Raw genomic sequence first — 16,850 nt, forward strand, 5'->3', positions numbered from 1 at the left:
AAATAAAAGGAGTTAGTCAGTCGGACTTCTTAAAAAATCCCCTGCCCTTACCACACTCCTTTTACCCCACTACACATGAAGTACTTGAGAGATAAGAAAGGAAAATATCCTTAGTAAAATCAGAATTTCTTAAATGCAGTGACATTCATTTCGTGGTAGAAATCTCTGATAATTGTGAAGTAGGCAGATACTATACCACATTAATTGCTCCCATGAAAAATTACTCTTAGGCAGTAATGAACCGGTATCAATCAATAGAGAATAAAATGTAATTGGATTTCTAGTAATAGAATGTAAGGGAATCAAATAGGACAAGGCCTATTTGTGGTACATAGTAGGGGGCTCAAGAAATGTTTGCTGAACGTGACTGTTCATCGAGAGTTCATAAACAAAACCAATAACCCCTGTCTATGACTCAAAGACTTAAATTAGAAACTGCCTCTAGTGACTGCTACAGCAGAGCTAGGCGAGATTAAGATTAATAAATACAGGTCACTCTTGTTACAAATAGAAACATTTTCTTTTTAATAAGGCATAAAATAATTTATCTTTTTTAGGATAAATTTTTCATTTTTTATTAAAAGTTTTTATTAAAGCAGCACAATCTTGTGAAAATAATCATTATATTGCCACTAAGATTACCGTTAAATTTAGCATTTTGAAAAAGATGACTAATGCTCTGCTTTAACATAAAAATTATAGTCAAAAATGAAAGCTTGTGGCAAATCTGTGTATCACCCCCACACCTATCAAAGAGTTCTCGGGTTTTCCTCCTTGGTGAGCACTTGATGATTGATCACGAATCAGCTTGGGAGCTAATTAAAGTCACTAGAGTGATAGATATCCTGGTATAAGGTTCATCAGTATAATGGTGTCTTAGACTGTGTGGGTATTGTTCATTTCTAGATGTTTTCTGTGCAACAGAGCTGATGACTTACAGCCTCAGAGCCCAGGAGGAATCTTACATTCGCAGCATAGCATGGTATACTGCTTGCCTCAGATCAACAGAAGCAGAAGAAAATAATTAGTATAATTTGTTGTCACACCAGCTTTTCCTTTTGGTTCAAATGTATCTGCCATTTACCTGGACACTGAAAAAAGTCAATTCCTCTAGCTGCTGAGAAGTATTTTATATACATACACACACACTCAAATCATAAATTCTTATGACATTTAGTTGTCACAAGGTTAATACCCGAAATCGTGAACTCACAGAATTTTAGAGTTGGAGAAGGCTTGGGGGATCCTGTGGTCCAGTCGCCCCTTTCACAAAAGGTGAGAAAGCTGTAGGCCAGCGGAGATGAGTGGTCTTGCCAGCGGGTCACGCTGGTGGGCATGGCAGCTTGAGGGCTCACCCCCTTGGAAATCTAAGACATGAGTGCCCCTTCCCCTAACAGGGGCTCTGGAAGCTAGAGAGGAAAACAGTTTCCAACAGAAAACAAAAACATGAATGACAGTATGGATTCTGTTTTCATCTAGACTGCTAAATGCCATCCTGTATCATTCCTCTGACCTTCATCAAATACTCTCCTTTTAGAGGGATATATTAAAATCCTTTTGGAAAGAAGACTTCTAGTTACATGATCAGTTTTTCCTTCTGTGATTTGGACTCCAGTGTGCACTTGTTCTCTCATTCCACACTTATCAAGGTGTTGGAGAGGTTCAGTTTGATCATCCCCCTAATTTTGGTTATGTAGGGAGACCTCATGTTGTCAGCTCTAATAGGTGAGACCTGCACTGAGGGTCAGAAGGGCTGAGGTCACAGAGCTGCTTTGTAGCAAAGCAAAGACCAAAAGTCAGATTTTTTGGATTTCATAGACCTAAGCTCTTCATTGAAATAGTGCTCTATATAATTACTCCTGAAACAAAATCTTTAACATGACACTGAACGTAATAGAATTATTTTTTAAACATTTTCATTAGCCATAGTTCCTCCCTTTGCATATATGTATTCTCTGTTCTTCCTTTTGTTTATCCTCTGCATTTCTCTTGCCCTGTCTTTTGGTCGGTTGGCAGTCCCTAGCCCGCAGGGTCCAGAGTCCCAGACAATGCCTTTTGTTCAAAGAATTTGTTTGGATTATAAGTATAATTTGATGATAAATTCAGACTGGTGTACTGATTTCATTTCACTGGAGCCACAGCATACCCAAGTTTTCCTTGATAAAAAAAAAAAAAAAACCAGCATCTCAGGGCGCCTGGGTGGCTCAGTCGGTTAAGTGTCCAACTCTTAATTTCAGCTTAGGTCACGATCTCATGGTTGTGCAGTGGAGACCTGCATGGCGCACTGAGCACAGAGCCTGCTTAAGATTCTTCCCCTCTCCCTCCACCCCTCCCCACCTCGCACATGAACACTCTCCCTCTCTCTCAGAAAAAAAAGACAGCATCTCATACTATTTAATTGTTGATCTTGATTTATTTGCTCATTCTAGAGTTTTGCCAAAATTCTTAACATATACATACATAAATGGAAATATCGTCAATTTCCTTCCCTTTACCTCTATCAGAATGATAATCTTTCCAGTCTGGACAAATAATTACATGTTTTTACGATAGTCTGTGATGGGGCACCTGGGTGGCTCAGTCAGTTAAGCGTCTGACTTCAGCTCACGTCATGATCTCATGGTTAATGGGTTGGAGCTCCCGCGTCGGGCTCTGTGCTGACAGCTCAGAGCCTGGAGCCTGCTTTGGATTCTGTGTCTCCTCCTCCTTCTGCCCCTCCCCCCCCATCTATCTGTCTGTCTGTCTCTCTCTCTCCCTCTCTTTCTCTCTTTCTCTCTTTCTCTCAAAACTACATTTAAAAAAACATGAAAATAACCTGTGATAATTTTTTTCAAGCATCAGTAACTGATATTTACTATGCACTTATTATAAGTCATGCTTTTTGTGCTCTTTGCATGTGTAAACATGTTTAATACTTCCAACTACCCTATACGTGCAGTGAGTAAGAATGTTAGGCTGGTTTTACAGTGAGGAAGTTGAGGCACAGAAGGGTTAAGTTACTTTCCCCAAGATCACATAGTAAATTAAGTGCAGGAGCAGGATTCAAACCCAGGCAGTCTGTTCTGTGAGTCTGAGCTCTAACCATCAGTATACTCTGTCTCAAAGTGAGTTCTCCCTGTTATTTTGCAAATATAATTGAATTTTGTAAATTCTGCTTTCATAGACCCGTGGAGAAGCATATCAGCCTAGAAAGAGATGATTTGTAAGAGTTCATCATCATGACCATCTTACAGATCACTCAGTACCTCAGAGATCAGCAACTTTTCCAGCCCTGATGCCACGAATAAGAAGAAAAACACAGTGACAAAGAGCTCAGTCAGTTCAGTGTCTGACTCTTGATTTTGGCTCAGGTCATGATCTCATGGTTCCTGAGTTCAAGCCCCACATTGGGCTCCATGCTGACAGTGCAGAGCCTTCTTGGGATATTCATTCATTCTCTCTCTCTTTCTCTTTCTCTCTTTCTCTCTCTCTCTCTTTCTCTCTTTCTCTCTTTCTCTCTTTCTCTCTCTCTCTCTCTCTCTCTCTCTCTTTCTCTCTCTCTCCCTCTCTCTCCACCCTCTCCCCACCCCCCTTCTCTCTCTGCCCCTCCCCACTCACACTCTTTCTCTAAATAAATAAATAGATAAACTTTAAAAAAAAAAGTGACAAGTGTCACTCATAGGACTTAAGTGAGAGGTAGAGGTTGAGGGTAGGAACTAAGAGATCCATTGTAGGTATTGACTAAGTAGCATTAATATAGAGGTTTGGCTTCAACTGTCTTTACATTCTTCTTTTCTTTGTTTTTTTTTTTTAATTAAAAAAATTTTTTAAGGTTTATTCATTTTTCAGAGACAGAGTGTGAGTGGGGGAGGGGCAGAGAGAGAGGGAGACACAGAATCTGAAACAGGCTCCAGGCTCTGAGCTGTCAGCACAGAGCCGGATGTGGGGCCTGAACTCACGGACGGCAAGATCATGACCTGAGCTGAAGTCAGACACTTAACCAACTGAGCCACCCAGGTGCCCCTGTTTTTGGTTTTTGTTTTTTGTTTTTTGTTTTTTGTTTTTTTTAAGTAAACTGTATGCCCAAAATGGGGCTGAAACTCATGACCCTGAGACTGAGTCGCATCCTCTACCAATGGAGCCAGCCAGGCACCCCCATCCTTACATTCTTTATATAAATAAAATATGTACATCCCCCTCTACTTTTCCCCTTACAGTAGCTCTCAGACTTAAATGTAAACTGATTAAAAAGAAGCCTAGGTGGGAATGCAAACTGGCGCAGCTACTCTGGAAAACAATATGGAGGTTCCTCAACCCAGCAATTGTCGTACCCGACGACCCAGCAATTGCACAACTAGGTATTTATTCAAAGAATATAGGAATGCTGATTTGAAGGGGCACATGCACCCCAATGTTTATAACAACACTATCAACAGTAGCCAAAGTATGGAAAGAGCCCAAATGTCCATTGACTGATAAATGGTTGAAGAAGATGTGGTATATACATGCAATGGAATAATACTAGGCAATCAAAAAAGACTGAAATCTTGCCATTTGCAACAATGTGGATGGAACTAGAGGGTATTATGCCAAGCAAAAGTAGAGAAAGACTTCACTTGTGTGGAATTTAAGATACAGAACGGATGAACATAAGGGAAGGAAAGCAAAAATAATATAAAAACAGGGAGGGGGACAAAACACAAGAGACTCATATAGAGAGAACAAACTGAAAGTTGCTGGAGGGGTTGTGAGTAGGGGGATGGGCTAAATGGGCAAGGGGCATTAAGGAGGACACTTGTTGGGATGAGCCCTAAGTGTTATATGTAGGGGATGAATCACTGCATTCTACTCCTGAAATCATTATTGCATTCTGTGCTAACTAACTTGAATGTAAATTAAAAAACAAAACAAAAACAGTTAAACAACTTGTGGCCAACCTGGTTTCCTTTCTATCTGTCCATCCACTTCCCTTACTCCTAAATTCCTTTAAAGCAAATTACAGGCATCTATTTCATGTGTAAATATTTCGGTGTGTGTATCTAAAACACCATACCATTATCACCCCTAAATTTTTATAATTCTTTAATAGCTATAGATATGCAGTCATTGTTCTGATGTCCAGTTGTCATAGAAATCCATATTTTAAAAAGTTTGTTTGTATCAGGGCTCAAGATCTCCACGTTGCAATTGGTGGATAGACCTTTAAATCACCTTTACACTCAAGGGGGTCCCATCTCTCTTTTTTTTTCCTTGAAATGTTTTTGTTAAGCTGGATTTTTAATCCTTTAGAGTTTTCCAGAGTCTGCATTTTGCTGACTGCAGCTTCCACTGTGGTTTAACATGTTCCTCTGTTCTCTCAATCTCCAGAGTAGTTGACTCTTTTTTTCTTTTTCCTATTCCTTACTGTTTGTTTGCTGCACATTGTACAAAAGTAGAAAAATAAACATTTCTTATGGTTATGTATGGATGTGGGGGGAGGGAAGGAAGAAGCCTAGGAATCTTTCTCCCCCCTACTGCCCATTGGCCTACCCTGAAGTCACAACTTTGTCTTCCCACTGAGTAGAGATTGTGTCTCATCTCTGGTGTGAAAGCCTAGCACAGTGCCTGACTTACGATACTCAATAGCTGTTCAGAGGATTAATAAATGCAGATCAATATACTTTGCTTCCTGAAACCTGGACTAATATCCATGCAATTTTATAGTAACTGTCAGCATACGTTGAAAGGGTGCTAATTATGGGATGTACGTTATAGAAAGGCTAGAAGCCTTTTCAAAGTGTGAATTCACGTCATGAGTGTTACGAACATGTGAGTGTCTATGCCGGCAACTCCTAGCACTCCTTATTGGTATGTTAGTTTTTAAGAGGTTTTGATTAGCCTAGGTATCCACAATGAAATACCAGGAAAGGCCTCCATCTGGTCTGCTTTGCCTTTTCGAGGCGGTGGCCTGTATCTCTTTGCTTAGAGCCTGAATATGAAGCAAGGCAATCTGGCCCCAGAGCCTGCACACTCACTTCTATGTCAGAACATAGAAACTGTCAAGAATGAGAACTGTCCACTCTGGCCTGCCTGGATGGCTCAGTAGGTTGAGCGTCTGACTTCAGCTCAGGTCACGATGTCACAGTTCATGAGTTCGAGCCCCGCATCAGGCTTGCTGATGTCAGCCTGTCAGCGCAGAGCCAGTGTCCTATCTTCTGTCCCCCTCTCTCTGCCCCTCTCCTGCTTGCATTCTCTCAAAAAATAAGTATTTAGAAAACAAAACAAAAAACTGTCCACTCTGTTATGTGCTTCCCTGCATTCTATCATCTAATCCCTATTTTACCTCAGGGGGGAACTAGGGCCCAAGGAAGTTAAGAAACTTGCTGGCTAGTAAATGGTAGCACAGGAGCTCGGATCCAGTGGGGCCTGGCTCCAGAGACTATTCAACACCAAGGTTGGCTCAGTATTCTAAAGAGCAAGAGGACTTGAAGTTGCAGGTGGAAGGATCCTGGCATGCACTGTTAATGAGTGCTCTCTTAAAGGTACTTCCTGCCCACTGCCCCTGTCTGAAATAAGCCCCCAGAGACACAGCTTGGCCAAGCAGAGGCCATAACCTCCACTGAGGTTGCGCAGCCCCCGGAAGGGCCAGATTCCTTGCAACACAGCCGCTGGGGCTCAGCAGAGGGTGGCCCGGGGGTCCTTCATTCCCGATGCACTCAAGAACTTGCTGGGAAACAACAGGAATGGGCTTCCAAGGCTGTGGCCCTAACTTGGTGGTTTTTTGGTCTGGCACTTGCAGAAGCTCCGTTACAATTAGAGCCTTCTTGTATATTGATTGTAGAAAAGAGACCTTTATCTTAGTATGTCAAGGAAACTCCAAAAACGTAGTTTCTCAGAAGAGAAACTAATCGTCCATTAGTTAATTGATGGATTTAGTAAACCAGCAGGCTATGTATGGAATTAGGAAATATTGTCACTAACATACTGCTTTTCATTTCCTCTCACCCCAGCCACCATGCCTGTCTTTTTTCAGGGGCCATGAACCCCAAACGCTCACTATATTTCACAGTGATTTAGAGCTATTTATCATCTCATTAGTCCAATCCCAGGGATTTTATTGGCAGTGCTATTTAGGATGCTGGAGATGGAGAAGAATAATGCTGGGTACATACTAGGTATTTGGTAAATATTTGTTAAGTGAACAAATGAATGGACAAGCTGACTATAAAATGGCTTTCTGCCCATCATTTGTTTCTCACCAAATGCCTATTTTACTCTCACTGTATAAAAGCAATATTAAGAATCCAAAAGCACCTAGCACACTGTTGGTGCCCTAGCTAAAGTTAGGTCCATGATACTGGATGGGTACATAGATGTCTATGACACATGGCAGAGGGTCAGAAGTGCTATCAATAAGAAGGTCCTGGCAGTTGGAAGAACAAGATGGCCATGGCTGGGGAACCAGGGAACGCATAGCAGTAGGTGAAATCTGAGCTTGCCTTAGAGGATGAGTCAAAAGGTTAGGTTGAGGTGCTGGGGGAGGATATGGCAGGCAGTGGGATTGGCTTGGGAGGAGACCACAGTGGCAGGAAAGTGTGCACATTCTGAGGAGGGAGCTTTAAGTGATTGACTCAGAATAGTGTACAGAGTGGTACTTGGGCTGGTGTTAGGACTACACTTGGAGGTCCTCCATGTGGAAGGAGACATGACAAGTCTGAGAAAAGGTCAGAGAGAGTGAGAAAAGAGAAAAGGCCCTATAACTGTTATCCTAGATTGTCTTTCTTTCCATTCCTCCTGTTTTATGCTAAATGAGGTTACTTCACACCCCACACCATCTTGTATATCTTCATGAGATTATTGCTAAAATACTGCTTTGATCATGCTATTTACAGCTCTGTGGATTCATGAACCCCTAGAGTCCATTTAAAACTTTTTGGTTGAGGTTTCAAGGCTCTCCTAATCTGGCCTGTGACAACTTCTGCATTCTTATCCTCTGGCTCCCTCACCGAATCATCCACTTTTCAAGCCCTTCCCTAAATCCCCTCCTCGAAGTCATAGTTTACTTATGTCCACCTTACCTACATACCTTTACCCTTACCCCACATACCTTTGCTGGTACTACCCTTCCAGCTTGAATGTCCTCTCCCTTCATCCATGTCCATCAGAATCTCCAAGCCCCATTTTTTAATCTCCAAAAATTTAAACTCTTAGAGGGAGGAAACCAAGGGACGCCTGGGTGGCTTAGTTGGTTGAGCATCCAACTTGGTTCAGGTCATGATCTCACGGTTCATGAATTTGAGCCCCACGTTAGGCTCTCTGCTGTCAGCACAGAGCCCACTTTGGACCCTCTGTCCACCTCTCTCTGCCTCTACTCCATGTGCATGCATGCACTGTCTCTCAAAAATAAATAAACATTAAAAAAAAAAGAAGTAGGAAACCAAATCTTTAAAGTTACATGCATCGTTGCCTTATGGATAATAAGCACCAAGCAAATAGTGAATGAATAATTATCTGTCAGCCCTTCTTTTCCACTATTCCTAAATATAACCAAGAATAGCTCTATCCCCCAGGTAAAGAGGAGTTCCATTTGCACAATGTTTTAGAGTTACCAAAGTTTACGACATAGCAGTCTAGAACACCAAATCTGGAATCAGACTGTCAAGGTCTCAACTGTTGCTGCCACTTGCCAGCTGTGTGACCTTGGGCAAGTTAATTAACCTCTCTCTGCCTTTCTTGTGTCTTCTGTATAACAGAGAGAATAAAGGTACATACCTCCTAAGTGTTTTTAGAAAGACTAAATGAGCTATTATTTATAAAATGCTCAGAATGGTGTCTGGCACATCGGAAGCATTACATAATGCTTCTTCCCTAAATATATGCGTTGTACACATATATGTTAATGGTGTATATTATATATGTACACAGACATATTGTAAGTACTCAGCAAAGTCTGTAACACACACACACACACCTAGGAACACACAATTGAGTGTCCACAATGACCTTGTAAGGTGAGCAGAAGTGTAAAATAAATTCCCTATACCTGGTAACTGGTAGATCCATTCCCGGAACCATGTCTCCTCACTTCTGTGCCACCAGTCGGAAAGTAATAAAGCCTCAATCCACTGACCCTCTCCAAACACATGGATACTTTTCAGATACATAATGATTTCATGACCCTAAATATTAAAATTTACCATAGATATTTTAATTATTTTGACTTAAAGTACAAGAGGAGTGTAGGATACATTATATGACTCTGTCAATAAGGAAAAAAAATATTAATAGCTTCTGTGCAAAAGTTTTTGCATAGGATTTCACAAGTGCAAAGAAATCCATGATATGGTCACTTTCTGTTTGACAATACCCTTCTACAGTTAAGAAAAGATGGATTAGGAAAGATAAGTTGAGTGTGTTCAACGGAGAATTATGCAGGAGGTATTAGAGAAGAATTCAAAGAGGAAAATATGTTATTGGAGTACATTTAAATGGATATATGACTATCATGTCATTTGGTATGCAAATACTTGTGTTTGCATTAAGCTTACGGAGAAGCTATTATTTTCTTTGCAGTATGTGTAAAAAAAAAGGCACCTTTGAAAAATAAAAGCTTTCTTCTACTTCTTTGAAAAAAAGAAAACTGTCTTATTTTAAATACAAAACACATTTAACTGCTGTCAACAGCTTACATTTTAAATAATGCAGCTTGTACTTGCATTCATTATCTGCAATTAGAGTTCTAAAAAGCTTTTAGTGTTTTTCTCCCCAACTTTTAAAATTCATTCATTGTCATTGCTAACATTTTAGAAAATAGTGGAAACCCTAAGTCACATTGGAAAACTGAACAAAGAAATTTCCTTCTGGAAATTACCATCAAACTAGGTAGAAAACCCTCAGCTATTGTGCTGAACCACGTTATGATGGGATATTTACACCCTTTTCTTGCTAGTGTTAGGTCAAGAATGTTTTCCTTTTTGGGGCTTCTTGGTGGCTCACTCAGTTAAGCCTCTGACTCTTCATTTCGGCACAGGTCACGATCTTATGCTTTGTCGGATCAAGTCCCACATCAGGCTCCATGCTGACAGTGGGGAGCTTGCTTGGGATTCTTGGTCTCTCGGTCTCTCTCCCCACCCCCTCAAAGTAAATAAATAAACATTTTTTAAAAAAAGAGAATGTTTTTCTTTTAACCCAGGCTAGTTTATAAGTATCACCATGCTGGCAGCCAGCTCAGTGTCCTTAGTTCATAAGGCTTAGTTTCTGCAAATCACTTGGTTACACTGGTCCTCAGCATCTAAATAAAGCAAGAGTTCAAGTCTTTTCTTCAGGATGTTTTTAAAATAAATAATTCTCAGATACCCGGGGCTGTCTGGAATGCTTTTTCATCTATCTATGATGGAAGTCATATGTTCTCATTTCTTCCTGGGTATTAGCAAGAAGAATACAGTCAGCTAAGCAACTGTGTGTGTGTGTGTGTGCGCGTGTGCGTGTGTGTGTGTGTGTGTGTGTGTGTGTGAGAGAGAGAGAGAGAGAGAGAGAGAGAGAGAGATTTTTTTTTCACCCTCTCTTTAAAGATGTAATTGGAACCAGGACCCAAATGGTGTGTGGGTTTGCTTCAGGCAGGGTATACAAACAGAGCCAAGCCTCGAAATGCAAGGTGTGTAGTAAATTCATTGACCTCGCTGTTTGCCCAGCTGTAGGGTCACTCCCTTTTCATTCCCCAGCTGCCCAGCTGCTTCTTAATGCTATTTTATTTTTCTTTTAAACTGAAGTAACCAACGAAACTTTTCCTGGACAGGTTTGGTAATGACTAAAAACAGACAACTTTGCGATTACACACAGCTCAGAAAAAGCTGCCATGCTTTGTACTTTACCCTTACTTTGTTCTTGTTCAACAATGCCTGTAATGTGATTTGCTAGCTTACCTTTTTAAGGAAAGACATTATCAGATTTTATGAAAATAAGTAAAAACTCTTCATTTACCCCATGTTTTCCTTTTCAAAAAGTCACCTTGGAAATATGTATTAAGTTGAACCATAGGAAAGTGCTGACTTCCTACCTTCTATATAACCTACCAAAACAGCAATTTCATGTGCTTCAACCTAAGTAAATATATTGCGGTGATGCTTCTGGTTCCCAAACTATTTTAAGATTCATCTTTTGAGATGAAAAAAATATCAAGTTCCTTACTTCAAAATGTGACATTAAATCTCTTCTTAACAACTACATTTTAGTTATAAAGGTGGCTCTGAATAACTTCTGGTTATTTAGGAATGAAATAAAATCTGTTTTATGTGGATGCAAATTTGACATAATTTATGAAAAAGTGCCACCACGAATAATTGGGTGCTAAATTCTGGTATGTTCCTTGATACGTCCATGGCATTGGAGTCCTACTGTGATATGTTGTTTCTTTTAAGGAGTATAAATGTGCTTAAAGTCAACAAGTTTCAGAATTGGCCCAGACGTCTGGCTCTATTTATAAATAGCAGATTGAAATTATATTGGAAAACTGTGATTTTTAGGTAAAATCTTTGAAAATCTGTGACTTTTATTCTGTATCTAAAAAAACAAGGATTATATACAGATATCGTAGATACTGTAAGAGTAAATATACTTATTTATTACTCGAGAAAATGTTTGTTAAGCATCTCTGTTTTCTAAATGCTTTGGAAAATATACAGATCACTTTTTTTCAGATTAGCAGAGTATTAAATAGGAAGTTTGTGTCAAAACTTCCAAAATGTGCAGATTGTCTAACTGTAATTCTCTGAAAATGTACCATAGGAAATATAATTTTGTGCATAAATATTTCTGTAACAATAATATAATCAAAATGTTTAAAGATTCAAATTTTATTTTAACAAAAATTTTAGTTGAGAATTGTTTGTGTAAGTTTATAACATACATGGAAAGGATACATTAAAAACTTTATTTTCGGGGCGCCTGGGTGGCGCAGTCGGTTAAGCGTCCGACTTCAGCCAGGTCACGATCTCGCGGTCCGTGAGTTCGAGCCCCGCGTCGGGCTCTGGGCTGATGGCTCAGAGCCTGGAGCCTGTTTCCGATTCTGTGTCTCCCTCTCTCTCTGCCCCTTGCCCGTTCATGCTCTGTCTCTCTCTGTCCCAAAAATAAAATTAAAAAAAAAAACGTTGAAAAAAAAACTTTATTTTCTATATATTCCTAAAGTTATTAAAATGCAACTTAGGTGTATCAATTATAAAACAAGAAATAGGATACATATAAAGGGTTTCAGCACAGCTTTCTTTATAAAGCAAAAAGTTGAAATATCCTAAAATGTTCAACAATTGGAAATTAGTCAAGCTGTGTCCCAGTCATATAAAAAATATTATACAGTCCTTAAAAATATTTTTAGAAGAACATTTAGTGTTATAGAAAAGTGTTCTGATCTGTTAAATGAAAAGAGGATGTAGAAGATTAAAAGTTGTTAACACAGTATGGTACAAATGTTTTAAAAGGAGAAACGTGTCATTTTCAAGTAAGGAAGTGTGTGTGTCTGTGTGTTTTCATAGGAAAAAGACCCAAGTGGCTGGACCAGAAATCTTAACAGTGGTTATCTCTATGTGCTTTTTATATTTTCTTTTTTGTGTCATATGTTTTTTGCATTGAACATAAAGTATTACTTTGTGGTCAGAAAAACAATTATTTTTAACTATGTATGTACAAACTTTAATATTTCCATTTTGTATTTTGACAAATAGATTTTATACAAAAAAAACCTGTTTAGTAAAATCTGTGCTAATTTGGAGTTTTTTTATAATTCCAAGGTTGGGGTAAAATTTATCCATGAATAATGGTTTATTCTGCAGATTAATAATGCAGAGATTTTAGAGAACACTTTTAAGCTTAAGGGAACTTTTCAAGTGCACTGAAAGCATGCGTAAGACTCTGTAAATCACTTTTTCATCAAAGCCTATCCCCTAAGTGCCTCTTCCTGGCAGGTGAATTTGCATATTTCTCCTTGCTTTATGTAGACGCAATCGTCCATAATTCATCTGTTTGACTAGCAATCTGGCTCTCCCCCTGCCAGTTGGAAGGTGATATTTTTAACGTATTCCTCATATAATGGCTTCCATTCACTCTCTGAGTTATAGACAGGCATCTTGTAACAATTTGGGTCACATTTTCACAGGTGATGAAAACATACCATATGTATCATGCAGAGAGCATCAGTGCAGAGAGCAAGCTGAAAGAGGCTGAGAAACAAGAAGAAAAGCAAATTGGAAGGTCCGGTGACCCGGTCTTTCATATCAGACTGGAAGAGAGACATCAGCGGCGAAGCTCTGTAAAGAAAATTGAGAAAATGAAAGAAAAGTAAGTAAAACCATTACAGAGCCTTTCTGTCCTCACTTGAGGTGACAGTTGCAATAACTGATAGACACACATTATAAATTGTGAAATGACACACATTTCCTCCAACAGGAATGAAAAATGTTTAAAAAATATAAAAATCATGTAATAACAGCTGGACATCATTTAGTATTGAATGCCAAGTATTCAATACACAATGTGGAGAACTTGAATATTAGCAAAGAGATTTCATTGCAAATGGGCCTGAAGCTCAAATACATACTTGAGTACTTTTAGTTCTTTAAATCAGTTGCAAAATGTACTTTTCTCAGAGGACTTCAAAGTTCATTTGTATATGTAGAATACATTGTTCAAATTAATAGAAAGTCATGTATGTTTCTGTGACTAAGTGACTTTGTTCTCTTTCCCAATACCTGGACCTTCTTCATTTCCAGAGACAAGCAAAGTATTCGGAAAATAAGCTAAAATCAATTAAGGCACGGAATGAGTATCTCTTAACCCTTGAAGCAACCAATGCCTCGGTTTTCAAGTATTATATTCATGACCTTTCAGATTTAATTGACGTAAGTACTTGAAATTTTTATGTTTTCCATATTTTTTTTTTCACTTTTTTGAACTTATTTATTTTTTTTAGTGATCTCTACGCCCGTACGCCCAATGTGGGACTTGATCACTAACGAGAGTGATCACTCACTCTTTCAGGGCGCCTGGATGGCTCAGTTGGTTAAGTGTCTGACTCTCGAGTTTGGCTCGGGTCATGATCTCATGGTTTGTGAGTTTGAGCCCAGCATCAGGCTCTGCATCAGCACAGAGCCTGCTTGGGATTTTCTCTCTCCATCTCTCTCTCTGTCAAAATAAATAAATAAACTTAAAAAAAAAAAAAAAAAGAAGAGAGAGAGTCATTCACTCTTCCAACTGAGCCAGCCAGGCACCCCTATGTTTTCCATATTGAGATGTAATTAGCAATAACTGTGTTTTATTGATTCTGAAATACTGTCATTTCTGAAACCGGTGTTATTTTATGTAATACTTAGAAGGAAAAAATGCTGCCAGTTAAACTGTACGTGTTGATTCTAAGATGCATGTGAAAAAGTGTGCATCCCCAAACCAATAGAAAGCAAATTATTAAGTTCCGTGAAGCTATGAATGCCTGGTAAACTCAGCTGGGAAGGGGACCTACTCATCTTTAAATTATGCGATGGCACAACCCTAAATGCATTCGTTGATTCCAAATACATTTCTTGGTTATTAGGGCACCTGGGTGGGTCAGTTGGTTAAGCGTCCAACTTCGGCTCAAGTCATGATCTCATGGTTCATGGGTTCGAGCCCCGCATCGGGCTCTGTGCTGACAGCTCAGAGCCTGGAACCTGCTTCAGGTTCCGTGTCTCCCTCCCTCTCTGTCCTTTACTCGCTCACACTCTGTCTCTCTCCTCCTGAAAAATAAATAAACATTAAAAAAAAATACATTTCTTGGGCCCCACTATTGTGAGATGCTGAGGCTTTGACAAACATATACACTTGTTTTTCCTTTTTTAAGTTTTTAATTCAAGTTAACGTACAATATTCTATTAATTTAAAGTGTATGGTATTATGATTTAACAGTTCCGTACACCACTCTGTGCTCATTACAACAAGTGCCTTCCTTAATTTCCATCACCTATTTTACCCGTCCCCCACCCCCAAGCATATACACTTCTTCAGGAATGGAAAGTGGAAAATACAGATGCTAAGCAAATGATGACACGCATGATAGCTTTGTTACTAGTTGTGGTAAATACTGTAAGCAAAATAGAGTGGACAGAAACCACGTTTATAAATTTATCTAACGCTATACTTTCCATCTGAGGATATGCTATGAAAAGCGGTAATGGGGCTCATTCCGAACCCTCTAAGTCTATATGCACTGTTAGGTTCATGCGGTGATTACTGCTGTGACTTCCCATCTGCATCATGCTTTCATTCAGAAAACCTGCGCTGAGTAGCACGGTCACTGTGCCAACACTGTAGGAGACCACAGAGGTGACACAGACAGAAATCCCAGTCTAAAAACACACATATCTGCAAATAAAAGAAAAAAAGCGATGTCATAAGAAAAGCACAGATGAAGTGATAGAGGTTCACAGAGTTTACTGCTGGGAACTTTATTCATGTGCTGCTTTGTATTGAATTCAACAATTTAAAGATGATAAAAATTTTTCCTATGGCTCCTAGTAGATCTACAGTAGGTTAAAGCAACTTTATTTATTTCAGTTTAAGTCTCATGGAGTTAGCTATTTTAGAGCCACAGTTTGGGACTTCTGCAAAAGAATTGCTAAGTAAGGGAATTATTTTTTTTAGTTTATTAACACTGATCTACTTTATATATATATATATATATATATATATATATATATATATATAAGTTTGTTTATTTTGGGGAGTGAGCAAGCAGGAGAGGGGCAGACACCTTCGAGAGAGGGAGAGAAAGAGAATCCCAGGCGAGCTCTGCACTGTCAGATGCTTAACCGACTGAGCCACCCAGGCACCCCTGATGTGCCTTTTCTTTTTTTTAATTTGAGTCTAAAAACAGTTTTATCTCCTACTGTCATAATTTCTTTATACAGAACCCTTTAGTAATAAAACCAGGAAAAACTTTTTTCTCTTCCTTTCTTACAAGTATTTTAATCAAGTAATTAATTTTCTTATGGCACTCTGATGAAAGGAATTTTTTTTCTTCTAGACTTCTAGGTTTTCTGAATAAAAATTAATGATTTTATGGCCCCTGTTTTCAAACTTAGATTTGTAAGAATTCTGCAAAGTATATAGAATATAGAGCTAATTCTTTGTAACTACTCCACTTGCTTATTTTTTTGGTTTAGGGCTTATTTTTGGAGTACTGGGCTAGGCCCAAATGAGTTTAACGCAAGGAAAGGTCTCCATATATTGAAAAGTATTTCTTTAACACCTGCAGGGTACCAAGCACTCTTCTTGACAGCGGGGATCCAGCAATGAACAAAACAAAAGTCCCTGTCTTCATGGAGTTTATGTAGTCGTTAAGGAGTCAGCTCATAAACACATTTACATGCACACACACATTATACAGTAGTGACAGTGCCATTAATAAAACCACCATCAGTCTACTTCTTTTGATGGTATTCAGGAAAAGCCTGGTATTTGAGAAGAGAAGTGAGCTGGAGAGCCCTATGCCTATATGGGGAAGGAATCCCTCATACAGAAGGACTGGTAAGGCTCAAGGTATAGAGGCAGTGACTTGTTTGGCAAGCTGAAGATGCTCAAGGAATAGCAAACAACGGAGTAAGTGAGGAGGAAGGTTCTGGAAGAGAATGTAGACAGAAACCCAATTACTTAGGGTGTTTTGGACAGGAAAAGGGGTTTAGATTGTGTTCTAAGTGTGGCGGGAAGCCATTGAAGGGTTTTACTCAGGGAAGTGACATCACGTAGTTGACATTTTAGAGACTCATTCTGGCATCTGGGTGGAAAGCAGACTGAGGCGGGTGAGGAAGACAAGAGTGAAAACAGCGAGCTGTATCTAGAGTCTTTTGCCATTGTCCAGGCTAGAGATGGTG

The 16,850-nt window shown here is 39.2% G+C and overlaps 1 protein-coding gene across 1 annotated transcript in view; it reads left to right on the forward strand.

Annotated features, from left to right (window-relative positions):
- SRGAP1 (SLIT-ROBO Rho GTPase activating protein 1) overlaps positions 1-16,850 on the forward strand; it is a 285,374-nt gene that overhangs the window by 179,162 nt on the left and 89,362 nt on the right. The window contains 2 exon segments of the mRNA XM_043564797.1: positions 13,106-13,291; positions 13,719-13,847. Coding sequence (XP_043420732.1) covers positions 13,106-13,291; positions 13,719-13,847 — 315 coding nt within the window.

The sequence above is a fragment of the Prionailurus bengalensis genome, chromosome B4 (genome assembly GCF_016509475.1).
Source record: "Prionailurus bengalensis isolate Pbe53 chromosome B4, Fcat_Pben_1.1_paternal_pri, whole genome shotgun sequence".
Lineage (NCBI taxonomy): Eukaryota > Metazoa > Chordata > Mammalia > Carnivora > Felidae > Prionailurus > Prionailurus bengalensis.